A 16,974-nucleotide genomic window follows, 5' to 3' on the forward strand; every position below is an offset into this window, starting at 1 on the left:
GATTTCAAGTATGGTAGCTAGCGCAGTGGCTGGCAATGTTGATTTTATTTTCGTAGGCTTCATAAAATGTCAGACTGACTTACAACGATGTTTTTCCACCTTTCCAGGGTGTGATCACATCCTCCCCTGAGCTGATTGATCACCAGCCCAGGAGGGATTCGGCCTTGTGAGAATAATATTTCATGAATATTTAAGTAGGCTGTGCTCAGGTTTTGGCCAACCTGAGCACAACTTAACATTGCAGACATAGGAGTGAGTTGCGAGAGGAAATGGTGATAAGAGGTCGCCTTCTGGAGACGACTCTCCTATCACCACCTCATTAAGTTATTTGATAGATTTAAGTGAATAGGTTAAGTCGAGTCCTGTTGGAAAAGAGCAGGACAGAAAAAGAGTTAGTTAAGTTTGGGCCTTCAGCTCTGTAACATACATTTAACAATCCTACATTACCTAAATTTACCACCCACTTTTACAATACATACACATATATGTACATCAAGACGCTTTTGTACACATTTTCACATCTAAAGTTTCCGAAGTAAATTAATATTTATTAAAAATTCAGTCTACAAGCCTCTCCCACTGTTATTTATGAGCTATTTTTCAAAAATGAACCAAGCAAACTGTTACAATTGGTAGCCGAACCCTATCTTCGGCACTTTTGTGTGAAAAATTGTGTCGTTTAGTGCTACATTTGGTAGTCGAACCCTATTTTCGGTATTTTCGTGTGTAAAACTGTGTCGTTTAGAACTACAATTTGTAGTCGAACCTTATCGTCGACACTTTCTTGTGAAAAACTGTGTCATTTAGTGCTACAATTGGTATCAGAAACTTACCTTTCATACTTTCTGGTGGAAACAAACTGTGTCGTTAAGTGCACCAAGTAGACCTTGTCGCAAAGGTGCGACGAACAATTAAACGGAAGAACAAGTAAAGAAGAAATATTTTTCTCCTTGTGTGCACTCACTACCACTTGGCCAGCAACATTCATCATGGACAAAATGTGGGCGTTTTTCTCGTCGTGGGGAAAAATCACTCCTCTTCCAATTCATGGGACACAACTCCGCAACGTGACGGCTCCGAATTTCGCCACCCCCTTCCCTGTTTCCTGGGACAATTTCACCGTCGCCATGCTGTGGATCGTGCCAAATGTGGTAATCTTGCTGCTGGTCTGGTATAGTATCCGATTTTTATTTCTCAATTCAATCAGAAACTACACCGCCATCCTCTCTTTGCTAAAATTTTGCGTAAATTGGGCAGATTAGGGGATATTGTGAATGGAATTGTTACAACAATGGGTCAGTTTGATGATTCCATAGAATTAGCCAATTGTGAAATAGAATCGCTCGCCATAGATTCCGCTCGACTTTTTCTGGAGACGCATGAGAAAATCAATCGTTTTCAGGATAATTCAGCGTCTAATTTTGCCCCGTTATTGAACCTCGGTCCTCAATTATCCTCTCTAGAACGGGAAGTTCATTACAATTTGCTGCAGGGGTCAAATGAGATTTCGAGGATAGGTTAGGGTGGATCATTTGGAGAATTTATGTCATAACGATCCACGTTTTGAGCTTTTGCAAGCAGATTTTAAGGCAAAAATAGCTCTTGTTCCAGAAATGGTGCACAATTACACCACTCATTTTGCACATTCTCAGCATTTGTTGACTATGCATGAGAAATTCTCCGCATGTATTGAAGAGATGAAGACTGCTTTTGGGTTAGATATTTCTCAATTAAGGGAGGAAATAGCCACACTTCGAACTTCTTCCAATGCCCCAGGATCCAGTCCTTCTTCAGCTAATACCACCATCATTCCTCCTTCCTTTTCTGCACCATTGTCGCCCAAAATTATTCCTCCTTCTCGTAAGGCTTCACCGCCTCCACACCCTTCTGGTGTCTCATCTTCCCCACCTCCCAAGGATGGTGGATTAGGAGATGCTTTCAACACTTCTTCTGTATCCAGTGATCCGTATCAACATGAAGTTACCAACCTCCAAAATACGGTTGTTTTTCATTCGGGTGGTAATCTTCCGGTTCCCAAATTTTCTCCGACACTCGATTCCCCCGAATCCTTCATGAAAGAGTTAGAACTCTATATGAAGAGGAAACGAGTCATGTCATCTGATTGGATTCTCATGCTTCCTACTGTGTTTGAACAGGACAAACAACAAAAATTGTGGTGGCAATCCACAAAATTGTGGTGGCAATCCACAAAATGTTCCAATATAGTGTACTGTTTTATGATCTTTTTACTAGTTGCCCTTGCCAATTTGTACTTTCCACTTATAATGCGATGACGCCAGCGGTCTCGCTACGATTTTGGCGAAATAACGATAATTATGTAGCATTGGGTAAATAATTGAACACATGTTTCGGGATTTTTCATAATGCTCAGTTTAGACAAAGTTACGATAGTATAAGTGGCCGAGAATTCGCACTTATCTCCGTCAAAAACAAAAAAAGAAAAACTTCACGAGAAAAATGCGAATTTTCGGCCACTTATACTATCGTAACTTTGTCTAAACTGAGCATTATGAAAAATCCCGAAACATGTTTTCAATTATTTACCTAACGCTACATAATTATCGAAGTTTCATCAAAATCAGAGCGAGACCGCTGGCGTCGTCTCATTGTTAGTTTTCATTGTGATAACCGCTCATTCTGACCCCCTTCAAATATTTGATTGTGTGGAAGTGGCACTAGTTTACCTTAATGATCTTGTGCTTGGTAATTGGGAACCGGTCATTAATGAATCGGTTAACAGCCTAAAGAAAGACCTGACGTCCAAATTACTAAAATTTGCGAGCTGTTACCCTTTCTATGAGGGTAAGTGTAAGCTTTATTTTTGTTACTTTTGCTACACTGGTTTGGATATTTATGCACATTTCGAAATTTCCTCTGCTAACATTAGACCATATTTTGAAAAACTTGGAAAGAAAAATTCTTTAAAAAAAAATACGACCAATTTTTTAAAAAATCAGACAACCCATGCACAGTGAGTTATTTGACAAAAACTGCGAATCAATTATTTTAAGGTCTAAAATGGACCCTTGTGGGTGGGGGAGCATAAAAATATGGCTTATTGTGGTTTTCGAGAGGGGGTGTGGTGTCTGGGGGGGTTTTTATGTAATTTCAAAAAAGTCTTAAACTCCCCCCAAAACCACACCCACTTTGAAGACAATTTAATGCTGATTAAAAAAAGCTATCATACATGCCGCTGGCTCCTATCATTCTCCCGGGCAAAAATTAAACCTGGCGAAGAAACAGGATTTTTGTCCAAAACGACAATTTCGACAATTTCAAATGGCTGCCAAATTCTTAAATCGAAAAAGTAGCAGCCAACGACCCATACGTCATAAACTACCCATGTAGGTGTGTCTAATGACGCAACGTTTAGCTTTCTGGGGGGTGGCCATTTTGAGAAATCATCACGCAAAGTTGGGCAAAATCCAGGTGACGAAAACGGTGACAGGTCGAGCACTTCTGAGAGAAGCTATATCGTTTAGAGTTACAAGTAGCAATAACTGACCTGCTTCTCGTAAACTACACTCATAAGACTATAATATTGTGACCCTTGTCCCATTCGGAGTTGTAGTCTTTCTAATAATTTAAGGCAAAATTGCGTCAGATGAGCGTTCCCAGAAATTGCAAAACTCGACAACTTTAAATGGCTGGCAAATTCTTAAATCGAAAAAGTAGCAGCCAATGACCTATACGCTATAAACTACCCATATAAGTGTATCTAATGGCGCAACGCTTGGCTTTCTTGGGGGTGGCCATTTTAGGAAATCATCATGCAAAGTTGGACAAAATCAAGGTTGGCAAAAAAATGAAAAATTTGTTTACATGGAAAGGGGAAAAGTGAGAAAAAGTCTTAGAATTGTCTGAAACGTGAAAATCCAAGCCTGGGGCAATTTGAGATTTTTGGGGCATTGTGAGATTTCTTGGATTTTCACGTTTCAGACAATTCTAAGACTTTTTCTCACTTTGCCCCTTTCCATGTAAACAAATTTTTCATATTCGCCAACCTTGATTTTGCCCAACTTTGCGTGATGATTTCTCAAAATGGCCACCCCCCAGAAAGCTAAACGTTGCGTCATTAGACACACCTACATGGGTAGTTTATGACGTATGGGTCGTTGGCTGCTACTTTTTCGATTTAAGAATTTGGCAGCCATTTGAAATTGTCGAAATTGTCGTTTTGGACAAAAATCCTGTTTCTTCGCCAGGTTTAATTTTTGCCCGGGAGAATGATAGGAGCCAGCGGCATGTATGATAGCTTTTTTTAATCAGCATTAAATTGTCTTCAAAGTGGGTGTGGTTTTGGGGGGAATGTAAGACTTTTTTGAAATTACATAAAAACCCCCCCAGACACCACACCCCCTTTCGAAAACCACAATAAGCCATATTTTTATGCTCCCCCACCCACAAGGGTCCATTTTAGACCTTAAAATAATTGATTCGCAGTTTTTGTCGAATAACTCACTGTGCCTTAATACATACATTTGTCGAGCAAAAATGTTGTCAACTTTCAACATTATTAAGTTGCGTCAGCTACTTCTTGTGGTCCTTTTGTCCGTCCGTCTGTCCGTAAGCAGGATATCTCCAGAACGAGTCAACATAATCAAACCCCGTTTTCGCCATTGTGTTTCTAATTATTAGTTCTCGGTCAAGTTCGAAAATGGGGTCAATCGGACCACACCCCACTGCGTCAGTGGGTGTGGTCCAAAATTAAATTTAACCTTAATTTTCATATGGGTTGTTATTTTAAAGGAAATTTGACCGAGATTTCAAGGACGTTATTATGTTTGACCTCATGATCTTGAGGACAAGGTCATGAGTCAAAAAAGTACATAATTGTCATATGGGGTGTCATTTGAAAGGAAATTTGGTCGCGATTTCAAGGACGTTAAAATTTTTGACCTTATGACCTTGAGGACGATATCATATATGGAGAAATTTTTAAGGAAACTGGGATCGTTCTGACGCTACTTATTGTGATCACTTTGTCCGTCTGTCTGTCCACCCGTCCGTTAGCAGGATATCTTGAGAATGTCTCAACATAATCAAAAGCGGTTTTGCCATTGTGCTTCCAATTTTTAGTTCTCGGTCAAGTTCTATAATGGAGTCAATCGGACCACCCCCCCATCGGGGTGGTCCAAAATTAAATTCACGTTAATTTTCCTATGGGTTGTCTTTTAAAGGAAATTCCAACGCGAATTCAAAGACGTCAATATTTTTGACCTTCTGACTTATGAACTTGAGGACGAGGTCAAAGATCAAAAGGTTCATAATTGTCATATGGGGTGTCCTTTTAAAGGAAATTTGACTGTAATTTCAAGGACGTTAATATTTTTGACCTCATGACCGTTAGGACGAGGTCATATACGGAAACGTTAAAAGAAACTTGAATCGCTCTGACGCTACTTATTTACATTCGTTTGGAGGGTTTATTTTATTTGTTTCTTCATTATCTTCGATATTTTGTGGTACAGGTGGTCTGGAGCTGTTTGATCTTGCGAAAAATGAAAAAGAGGTTCGGTGTCCCCAATGTTCACAATGCCTAGAATGGAAACGAAATCAAAACGACAAAATGGTCTTTCTTCAGAATCTTGGCAGATTGACGCGGATCTTTGGAAGCGTTGACACATTGGAGTTTATACTTATTAGTAAATAATGCCATATTGCATATTGTGGAATCGAATTTTGTATGCTTTATCTATGTATTGTTTACTGCTTAAATAGATTTTCACTTTGAGGATAACACCTGGTATCTACACTTTCTGTTGGGTTACAACGTAGGCAAAGTCGATTATAACATTGTCCAGTCGAAATCAGGAGAATTTTTCTTGGTGAACATATTCTCTCACGGAGAACGTGTCCCCATAAAAATCACCCGCAGACGAGACATAATGACTAGTTACGAAAGCATAATGTTAGTTCTGGAGAAAGAAGGCCAGCGCCAAGCAATCCATGCTAAACTGGGTATGTACATACTTCTGTTTAATTTTTAAGTGTAATTTCAAGATAAAATATAAAGTTGGCAGGGGTACCCGGCTTCCCGGGCATTTTGCGCAGAAGTCTGGTATTTAAATTTAACTACATCACCCCGAAAACTCCCATCCCCATCAATCCCCTGCAATCCCCAGACCTACATAGAAACCTGGTAACCAGGGAATTTTAATTCCCTTGACCCCAAAATTTTCATCTACTGTGTGAAATTAGCTCCTGGATTAATTAAAAAATGTAGCTCCCATCGGAATCACATATTCTGGACATTTTTTATGAAAGTTGATGCGAGTAAACCTTGAGGCACGGACAGAGTTGCATTTGTATTTTTCGCAAACCACTAACGTTCCAAGCCAAAAAATAGCCACCACGCTGAATTTAGTAAATGATTACCTGCGTGGAAACTGAGACAAGCAGGGGGTAATTATTACATAATAGACTATTATGCAATTATTACCATAATAGTGCATAATTATTAATTATGTATTATTGGTAATAATAGTACGTAAATTTGCAAAAATTTGGTTTGGGGCGATTTAGGCGGGAAAATCAAACTTCGTAAATATTTCCTTCAATTTGTGACCTAGGCCATATTAATTTAGTGATTAGACTTAAACGTATAAAAGTTGCTTCCAGCATGCACAAAATCGTTGCATTGTTGGGGTGAGAAAATTTAGATCTGGCAACTGCCCCTCCCTCGTGCCCTGCTAGTAATTGCATGATTCACGAGAAAGCCGGGGCAGGTACGGGCAGTGTTTTAAATTTTACCGCTTGGTTTGATTTTTACATCACAGTGGTAAAAAGTGGTAAAATGGTAAAATGTGGTATAAACTGGTAACAAGTGGTAAAAAGTCAGGATTGGTTGACTTAAACTGTGGGAAGTTCGATCCAAATGATATTTTTATAATACGTAGATTGTTAATAGTTTAGCATAATGTTTCTCACCTTCCCTAACATTTCTCAGTAATTTAATCAGACATAAAAAATTACAAATTACACGTGTCATTTAATGTCCATCATAAATGTATATTTTTGTTGCGCGTTAGTTCATTACATTTTTTAACTTTCCTGTAAACTGTCACATTTAAAACAAACCGAAATTCATTGCCTTCGTGGGACAATTGACAGAAACCAAAGTTTGTTTTTAATATCTGGCTTGAAAACTATTTACAATTCTTGAATCTGTTTATCATTTTAAATAAATTTAATAATACCCAGTATGTGCTGTGGTAATAACTTATGACTTTTATAGCTGTGATCATTGAAACTTTCAATGATCGTAAGTACTTTCAAGTTGAAAGTACTTACGCACTTACTTACTTGGACTACTGTTTGGACTAGTGTGCGTTTTGGAGTCTGCTTATAGTTTAACATGAAGATTACAGATGTAATTACAGTGTGTCCACTGTCCATATATCAATCAATAATTAATTCTTGCAAATTTTTCTTAACTTCGTATGGCAGGATTAATCTCACAATACCCCAAAAGGTTTATACCACTTCATACCACTTTATACCACTTTAGCTCGGTGGTAAATACCGGTAAATACCAGTTTTTACCAGTGGTAAATACCACTTTAAACACCTGGTTCGGGTAATTGGTAAATATTGGCCGGGTAATGCAACTATCGTGGCAACCTTAATAAAATCACACCATAACTGTGTATTCAATATCATAAATCTTATGATTTTCGTTTGTTTTTAGAGATCCTCGGCAGAGCCGGTGAAATAACTTATTTCAACACAACAGAGTTTGGAGGTACGGTGCACATGACTGATAAGTTATTGGCGTTTTCAGCAAATGGGCCTAAGGGAGTGGTAGCATCTACAGTGTTAGGTAATGGATCTCATGTGTCGTAATAATATTCGTGAAAATAAGAATTAAAAAGTTTCGTTTATCTCCATAAATACAGACCTAATCAATTCTAAGGGTTACGAATTGATTGACTTGAGGCTGCCTGCAACAACCAAGGACTTTTATCCGATTCTGGTTAAGATCAATCGGGCTGCGAAAAATGCCGAAATTATTAGTTTCCATAAAAACACTAATATATCACCAGCCGCTCAATTTGAGCTATACTACCAAGGTAGTGTTAGTTTTATTGATTTTTTTTCATTTTGAAAACATTCAAAATAGCGGCGTATATATATTTACATTTCTAACATATTCATCCCATATCAGAACATACAGAAACTTGGTAAATATGTAATAATCGACATCGAAATTGACTTCTCATAGGTTTTTCTTAATAATATTTGTAATATTTGTAATATTTGTAATGAAAATTGTCGTAAAATTATCTAATACTTTTTATGCGACTTGCTTTGCTTATGTATCTTGAATATGCATATGGGAAGCTTATATACAAGTTATGCTTTTATATTAAGCTTACATATATACAATACTTATGCCCGATGGAATCGGTTAGGGAGTACCTATGTATCACTCTAGATTTGAGTCAAATAATTTGACTTCGTACGACAATAAAATAAACCGAGGTTAGCGTCGCAAAATAATGAAGGGAGGTGCTTGCATAAATAAACAATCTGGGAAGCTCGAATAAAATGAACGTTGTCACTCTGTCCACTGTCAATAAATACAAATCATGAGTTTTGTTTTAAAAAAAATTATATGTACACATATTTATCATAGATGCATATTAGTTGTTCAGACTAGATATTTTAACTTATCGCACATACATATGCATTTACAGAAACTTAAGTATTTATATAATCTTTCACTCGACTCTCAAAAAGTATGGCAAGTTAGTATACATACAATGGTTTCCAGCTAAATTCACTATCCTTCCGAAACTCGAAACCTTCCTGACCTCTGATGAACCAACCGGAAAGTGTGGTCAATTTCACTCTGCTCAAGGAAGGGACGACACTGAAGAATCGGTCCAAATCAAAATCGGCGCCTAACCTATCGTAAGACATACATACTCTCTAGAAATTCGTTACCATTTTCGTTACGGACGTAGTGCGCGACTCGTACTTCTTGCGTAATGTCTTTAGATTCAGGTAATAAACATAGCCAAAAATAAATGAGGATGGAATGCAAAATGAGGACGGAAAGGTGCTCAATTTGGTGACCAAGTTGGGAAACAAAACGACCAAAATATGGAAACTTCCGGGGTAAAAGCATGCATTGAGGTTGAAGTGAATCGGCCTGATCAGCTTGGGGTGCTTGTTGAGACACAATCACGACGCTTCAAACAGTGACGCCACGCAAAGAAAATAAACAAATTAAAAAGAGAATTGACCCAGCAGAAATAATTACAAGCGAAGGATATGTAAAATTATTACAGGAAAAGCAAGAGAGTGATCAAGATTCGAAATCGAAAAAGAAGACAAAGAAAGTGAAACAACCAGCCGCAGAATGCACCACAAAATCTAGCAAATCTAGAAAAACTAATTCAACATTCCCTGGCAAATGGTACCTTAACAAAGGGCGGTGGAGTATCGGACTTCCTCCTCATACCGGTTGACCAGTCAGACGAGCACTTCCACCTTTATTATGACGGTGACTATTTCGTCGCGCCGAGAACAAGACCACCGTTCGATTTTGTTCTAAGCTCCACATATCCGGACGAACCACCAGCGGTATTTTCACTGCATGCGTATACCTTCAATGTGAATGCGTCGTACAGAGGTGAGACGGTATCATCGTTGCATACATACATGGTGAAAATATTTGCACTAAAATTTCTTTACATATTTCCCTTTGGTCACCATGGAACCTTGAAGGGAAATTATGTTAATATTTTATAGTCAATTTCGGGTACAAATTATTTACCCTCCCAAGCAGCCACGGAGCAGTACGATGTCTTAATAATATCTGGAGGAAATCGTTAGTATGTTGTGTATCTTATAGTCTATGCGAATATCTTGTTACAGGCAGGCTTAGGACATCATTTTCCTGATATTATAATCATATTCGGTTGCCTGTGGCTGCCTGGGTCACTTCGTGCGTTACGTTGTGCGTACACCTTACTAGAGTAGTAGGACCGTGAATCTTCAAGCCTAGACAGTACAACAATGAGTAACAATTTTAATTTGTATACCTTATTTTACAGGAATCAGGTCAAATATACCCTCAACTGCAAGAGAAATCGCGGCTCTGCCCTCACAATCGGAACGCAATGCTTCCTTCGTCGAGTTGCTGACTCTAATGAATGGTTTCGACCATATTACTGGTGGTACTGAAATATTCGAGGTGGCAGGCCTAATCAGATGGTATATAACAAACTATATTGGATCTGTGGCCTACCAAATGTTACCTGATATCGTGAAGTCTCTATTTGAAGCTGGGCAAGCAAACTCCACCCAGCTTTATTACATTGATGATATTACAGGAGAAAAATACCCGATGCATGAACATCTAGGATTATTGCAGCCATCGGTTATTTATCCATTTTCAATTTCGGTCGTCAATGTGTGGAAATTCCGAATTCAGTCGGATACAGGTCGTAGTTGGGATGTTGAAGGTGGCGAAATAATTTCAATATCAGGAACCAGTTTCGCAGAACTTTTCAGTGCTCATCTTCCCACAACTTCTATGCAATACTTTCACCATTGCAACCGAAACTGGAACCTTTGTTCGCCGCGGTGCTACAAATGATACTAAAATTAGTTTCGTTCATTCCGTGAGTGGCGAGCGGGCTAGGTTTATGATCGTGCCGTATGAGTTTAACGTAACGGAAATGTATAATCCCCAAGATCAAGGAAGTCTTCCAAATTTGGCACATGCCATCAGAAGATATTCAGACGCCTCCACCATGGGACCCTGATTTTCTTCTGTACTCGAACTAATGTTCCGACATGGTCACCTTCCTGGGAGTGAAATCTTCACGGTTGGAGCCTATATGAGACAATATCTTAGTGTCGATGATCCCGCGCATGCCTTCCTGCCACAGGCGGTGAGGCAAATATTGCGAGGGAATTTGACATGGACGTTCGAAAATGAAGGCGACGTCACATCCTATCCGATGAAATATATGTGGGCTTCCGATCTTCATGAGGATATTCAGCCATACCAGTTTCCAGTTTCACCTATATCTGCTACCAGGGCAACAATTGTCAAGTTCGGGATAATCTATGGGGTCAATGCGGGCTCAAGACAGAGGATATTTATCAATCCTCAAACCTAAATTAACGCAAGAATTACTTTCTGGAGCGGTGACGTATGATTTTGAGCTGTGGTTGACCCCGGTGTTGGACGGGTTTTACGTGACGTCAAATAATACCGAGGTAGGCACTGGCGATGCAGTGCCGGACTTTTATTTTGACGTTAAAGCTGAATCGATTAGGGCAAAATTCGCTGTGTGGGAATATTAAGGGTGATAACTACATAAATGCTTTTGAAAATTGTGAAAATTCTTAATTTGAAAGTTCTAGAATAAAAATTGTATTCATTTCTAGGCATTACTTAATTTTGCGAGTTCATCTGTATCAAAGGATTTTGGAAATATCACAAATATGTGCAAGGGCAAACTTATTTTGCATTCTCGCTGTATTTTCATATAAAGATGCATACATACAATAGTGAAACAGAATTATAAACCTTCTCTTTTTTCATAGTTAACCTCAATTTCATTTTCACATATACATATATGTATTTACAGATTGGTCATTATATAAATAGTTGAACTCTTAAAAAAAATTTCACCCAACTTACGTTTGGTTACGAAAAAATTGTACGGCAAAGATGTGATTCGTTTGGTCATAAAATTTGACGAAGCGGTAAAAAAACACGCAAACATATTTATGTACATACAACTTGAGAGTATTAGTATTAATCCTAAAATAACTGGACACTTGCGTTAGAAAATATTGAATTTACTAGAAAGGGTTGCTCCTGATAGCAAATTTCCATCCATACAGCACGCAATTCTAAATACATAAAACATTACTTTTGCCAAATACAAGTATTTGTTTTGTTTCTTAGGATGACGGTCGTTTTTACTTAATTTAAAGAAACTATGTTGGTCAGTGAACACATAATACAGGATGCGGCATTAACTGGTCAATTTGGACGAGACATAAATCGTAAAAGTAAAAAAAAATGGGCTTCTTAGGATTAGTTTTCCATGAATCTGTAGTTGAAACACAAAGCGAAGCAACGGCGGGTTATTTAATTTGAGGGGTTCTGATTTTCGAACTGTGTGGGATGGGGGCCTACAATTTTAGTGAAAAACCACATAACCTTGTGATCAACCTGAAAATCTACACCATTAATGTTACATAATAGGAATTTGACATCCTCGCCAAGTAATCGCTTTATCTGGTTCTGCATCCCATGCCGACCCTAACGTCACCATAACCATCACTGCGGACGGGTAACTATCGGCACGGTCAGTTGCCAATTCCACCACATAAATTTAGTAGGTATGTAGGACATGCCGACATCAACCAACGTCTAATTTGGCATTTGATTTAATCTGCAAATTTTACTAAAGTTTAAAAATGCATGATTATTAACGTGCGGGAGCTCAGGAATACATATGGTTCATTCCTTCTCGCCTCCTGCGTTCGAGTATAAGATTCTCCACGCACGTTCGAGGTCATGTCAATTGTTAAACCCCCTGGTTTAACCCATTTATTTTACCTCCGCTAATTTATAATATTTACCTTATTGATTCAATACAGATATACGTATTTAGATATTTCTTATTTGATTCAATTGAGATATTATTTATATATGTTAACTTTTTTTGTTTAACTATGCGATTATGAGGTATTAAACAAATATGTGTAACCCTGTACATATCTATGTGCAGGGTTACAGGATTCGTTGCGTTCAGGATTTTGTTCAGTTTTATGTACATACATATGAAATTCATCACGAATTTAGATTTATACTAGAGTAGAGGCCCGTTCAAGAACGGGCTCTAGGCCCCCCCAAGAAAAATCTACAAACTACACTTTAATTCCTAACGCTAGAGGCAAAAGGTTGACGAAGACAAGGAATCAACAAACCTGTGCAAAGCGATGGCCATATTTTCATGGTTGGGGAACAACGCACACCAGAGTAAGTGTGGGTTTTCCCTCGCCTTATAAAAAACAAGGATTAGATAAATAAACTTGAGCACTCTCTCCTGCCTTAAAATGTCATTATACATGTTATGGTTTCGTCCAGCACGGTCGCCAACAGTCCTAATTTGTTCTCTCTGCAGGCGGACATCAATGTATAATTCCACACACCCAGTGGGAATAGTATCGGTCTCAATGCTTTCACTGCTTTAAGATATTCGTTCCTATCCAGTTTAAGGATTTTTAGTATTAGGTCCTGCGACACAAAATTACCTAGCAGATTGGAATACGCCACATGCACATTGACACACATTTCCCATCCCATCTTCACGCTAATTAGGGAAAACACATTCAACCCAACAAATGCCAATGTCATAGGATACCCTATTTGTGAGTGCATTTTTATAAGAACGTAGTTGCACAGGATTATTAGCATTCCTCCGACAAGTGGGGAGGCCAGACAACCAACCCGAATCAGATTTTCAATATTGACAAACAGGATCAAAACAATTCTATACGTATGTAAAAGAAAGTTTCTCAACGATCGTCCAGTTTCCCCCTTACTTAGATCCAATGCAAAGAAATCCGATATGAGGTTGTTAATGTCACGCATAACTTTAAGTGTGTGATACGAAAATGCTGTTCCGAATAGGACAGCTCGTTCAATCTCGTACATTGCAAAGACCAAACAACAGAACCGAACCAACGTGCATAACAGTATCAGCAAGATGTCTGACTGAACAGTAACTGCTTTGAGGATCGCTAGTACCCATGGCATCGTTATGAACATATCGTTCTGAATGTAGTACAATGGATCTAAATCCAGCATCATTACCCCCAGTGCACCAAACGGGGTAAAGAAATATCCGACATATGCGAAAATAGACATTACAAAGTAGAAGGCTTGTTCTATAACGGGAATGGTTTTCTTATTTTCAGCTTGTGCGGATGACTTCAAGTACTCTAAAAGGAAGACAAACAGAAAAACATTGGATCAGCAAACTTTTGATAAATTAGAGGACGTGTTACCCCGTTTCAATCGACCCTCCAGAATCAGTGATTGTCTGTATCCGTTGATAATATTGTCCAAGCACTTGACCAAAAGCAGATAGTACAGCAATGTTCCCAATGTAAGGTAGGCTGCTAGGCATCCCCAAACCAAGAAACGAAGGTCAACCTCAGTTTGCACAGATTGTGCAACTTCATCTCTCAGGACGCAATGAATCCCCCAGACGCACACAAAAACTATTGCAAAAGCTTCGAGAAAGGAACAAAAAATCCAAACGCTGTTCCATTTTCGATTCACCTTTTCAAGGTAGGCTTCATCTCCCTTCAAAACTATTTTAACGTGGGGTTGATAAAGGAAGAATAAAACATAACGGTCTACATATAAAGTGTTCAGTAAAGATAGTAGCTTTACGTTGCTTTGATCGTTCATTTCCCCGAGTGTTAGCCTAGTATGATAACCATGAATTATAATGCTTTTAGTGTAAAAAATGCAATAAAGTAATAAAGTGGAAGGATTCTAAAATTTACGAGGGTGCGCTTGGTTCACGTTGAACAGGACCAAAATTACCCTTCAGATCAGATCTGATGTGAGTGTAAGTGGCGAAATGTGCGTTCAGTATGGCCTATTCAAAAGGGCTTGGACTGTCTCTAAATATGAGTAGTCCGACTTCCCTACATAGTACATGGCCAATTCAAAAGGTCTCGAGACACTGAAACAAAACCTTTTCTATTCGCAAAATGATCCCCGCTTGCAACTTATTATACAATCTGCAGCCAAATATGGAACGTTAAAGCTAAGACATATTTGCATATGTGGTTAGCAAGTAGGAAAAACAACGAATGAATATTTTAGTTGAGTTGGCCTAACATTATTTATTCAGTAAATTAAATGATATCCCATACATACGTATTTCAATGCTAAAACTAATAACGAATTTGTTTTGCTAAAGGAATAATCTTAATTATTTTTATTAGCCTCGACAATTTCAATCAATATTCTCCGGTATGGTTCGTATTACTGCATATCGGATGAAAACTTTTATGTATGTATGTAAATATGTAAGTATTTCCTAGACTACTTATTTTGCAAATTTGAAACTTTGCACACCTCACAACCAGGAAATAGTCTTTCTGAAAAATAATACACCAGGTCCCGAGTATTGAGAGTTCTTTTTTAATCTCCTCGAAACCCCAGTCCAGGTTTTTGTGAGATTCACTTTATTGCTCGGCTTATCCAAATAAAAACTCACTATATTTTCACATACATATTTACATACAGACATAAAAGTTTTCATCCCATATGCAGTAATACGAACCATACTGGAGAATTTTGATTGAAATTGTCAAGGCTAATAAAAATAATTAAGATTGTTCTTTTAGCAAAACAAATACGTTATTCACCCATAGTTTTAGCATTGAAATACGTATGTATGAGATGTCTGTGAGTCGATAGCCTAATGACTGTGAGTCGATAGCCTAATGGCTAGAGAGCACGGTTGTGGACCAAATGGGCCAGGGTTCGAATCCTGGTGGCAGCGGTTTTTCCCGAATGGGTTTTTCCGGTCTGTGCCGCAATCGTGTGGGGTCGGGGCCCCCTCACAGTGCGTGGTGGGGGAGTGCGGACTAGTGGCTGCACCTTGGGGTCCCCCCACCACATAGTTAGGTACTCTCTACGTAACAGCCCATGAAAATGGGAAGTAGAGTAAGAGGTCAAAATAAAATTTAAAAAAAAAAAAAAAATGCCATTTAATTTACTGAATAAATAATGTTAGGCCAACTCAACTAAAATATTCATTTGTTGTTTTTCTTACTTTCTAATCACAAGGGAACAAATTAGACAAGTTGAAGCAAAAACAATTCGTAAATTTAAACCAAATGCTAGTAATTCTCGTTCGAAAGCTTTAAAAGACTTTTTTAAGGGCTAATTTATCATCAACATTTAATTTTAAAATAATTATTATTTTTCTTAGCATTTAAGAAAATAATAATTACTTTTACTTACAAATGATATTGTTTTGATTAATCAAAACAATTTCATTTGTAAAACTTCATCTGTATTTATAATAAATAATAAAAGGAAAGGAAAATTAAAACAATGATATTATAAACTCGTCGTTTACGATTGCTAAGCTAGTAAATCATCATGATGTTATTTGTGATATTGGTACTGATCATGGACTTTTACCAATTTATTTAGCTAAAGCTAATCAAATTGTGCAAGCATATGCCGTTGATATTAACCCCTTACCATTAGCACACTTAAAAAAAACATAATTAAATATCAAGTTGATGATATTATTATTCCTATTTTACCTGATGGGTTAAGTTGAATTAAAAACGAAAGAATTGATACTTGCAAAATTACTGGTATGGGAGCAACTACGATCGTGCAAATTTTACAGTAAACGACGGCTAATATTAAGCAATTTATTTTATGTGCAATTTATTTTATGGAGAAGAAAATATCAGAAAATGAGCAAAACAGATGAAATTTTTTAATTGAAAATGAGATAATTGTAAACGATAATAATTTAATCCATGAAATTATTGTTATTAATAAACAAATTGGGACTAAAATTAGGAATAAAAAGGATATTATGTTTGGGCCAATATTGTTAAAAGAAATGCATCAATTATTCCAAGAAAAATGTTTGTTAAAAAGTAATCATTTATGGAATAATTTTTTTTCACCGGAATAAAAATTGAAAAATCCGGAAAAAAATCATTGAATTTCCCGGCGTTGAATTTTCCGGAATGTAATTAATTTGTTACCGGAAAAATAATTGAGCTTCTCGGAATTTTAATGAAACCACCGACTTGTTGAATTCATATAAATTAATCTACATAACTGTCTGGATAATAAGGTTCATAACAAATCCGTTCATAACAGATCCGGACAAACCGTACATTCCTCAGCATGAAAAA

General features: G+C 37.6%; 2 protein-coding genes across 4 annotated transcripts; both read left to right on the forward strand.

Moving 5' to 3' along the window:
• Positions 1 to 290: 290 nt before the first annotated feature.
• LOC118433445 lies at positions 291 to 8,634 on the forward strand. 3 transcript variants are annotated; one of them, XM_035845376.1, is made up of 6 exons: positions 291 to 1,171; positions 5,493 to 5,666; positions 5,743 to 5,982; positions 7,712 to 7,729; positions 7,805 to 7,843; positions 7,920 to 8,634. In XM_035845376.1, exons 2-6 carry the CDS (start codon positions 5,591 to 5,593, stop codon positions 8,126 to 8,128), a joined length of 582 nt encoding a protein of 193 aa, XP_035701269.1. In that variant the 5' UTR covers positions 291 to 1,171; positions 5,493 to 5,590; the 3' UTR covers positions 8,129 to 8,634. The 3 variants fall into 3 exon arrangements, with proteins under 3 accessions (XP_035701269.1, XP_035701267.1, XP_035701268.1); XM_035845374.1 differs by having other exon boundaries at positions 313 to 1,171; positions 7,712 to 7,843; XM_035845375.1 differs by having other exon boundaries at positions 313 to 1,151; positions 7,712 to 7,843.
• A 743-nt stretch (positions 8,635 to 9,377) lies between these two features.
• LOC118433442 lies at positions 9,378 to 11,342 on the forward strand. The gene is made up of 2 exons (XM_035845372.1): positions 9,378 to 9,661; positions 10,086 to 11,342. Exon 2 carries the CDS (start codon positions 10,181 to 10,183, stop codon positions 10,628 to 10,630), a length of 450 nt encoding a protein of 149 aa, XP_035701265.1. The 5' UTR covers positions 9,378 to 9,661; positions 10,086 to 10,180; the 3' UTR covers positions 10,631 to 11,342.
• The last annotated feature ends 5,632 nt before the right edge of the window (positions 11,343 to 16,974 follow it).

The sequence above is a fragment of the Folsomia candida genome, unplaced genomic scaffold (genome assembly GCF_002217175.1).
Source record: "Folsomia candida strain VU population unplaced genomic scaffold, ASM221717v1 Fcan01_Sc052, whole genome shotgun sequence".
NCBI lineage: Eukaryota > Metazoa > Arthropoda > Collembola > Entomobryomorpha > Isotomidae > Folsomia > Folsomia candida.

What these genes read in the sequence shown, in the direction of transcription:
- LOC118433445 (XM_035845374.1), top strand. Translation starts at nt 5,591, where the DNA reads ATGGTCTTTCTTCAGAATCTTGGCAGATTGACGCGGATCTTTGGAAGC. An exon ending in AGCAATCCATGCTAAACTGG is followed by an intron (nt 5,983 to 7,711) that starts GTATGTACATAC and finishes GTTTGTTTTTAG; the next exon opens with AGATCCTCGGCAGAGCCGGT. An exon ending in GGTAGCATCTACAGTGTTAG is followed by an intron (nt 7,844 to 7,919) that starts GTAATGGATCTC and finishes CCATAAATACAG; the next exon opens with ACCTAATCAATTCTAAGGGT.
- LOC118433442 (XM_035845372.1), top strand. Translation starts at nt 10,181, where the DNA reads ATGAATGGTTTCGACCATATTACTGGTGGTACTGAAATATTCGAGGTG.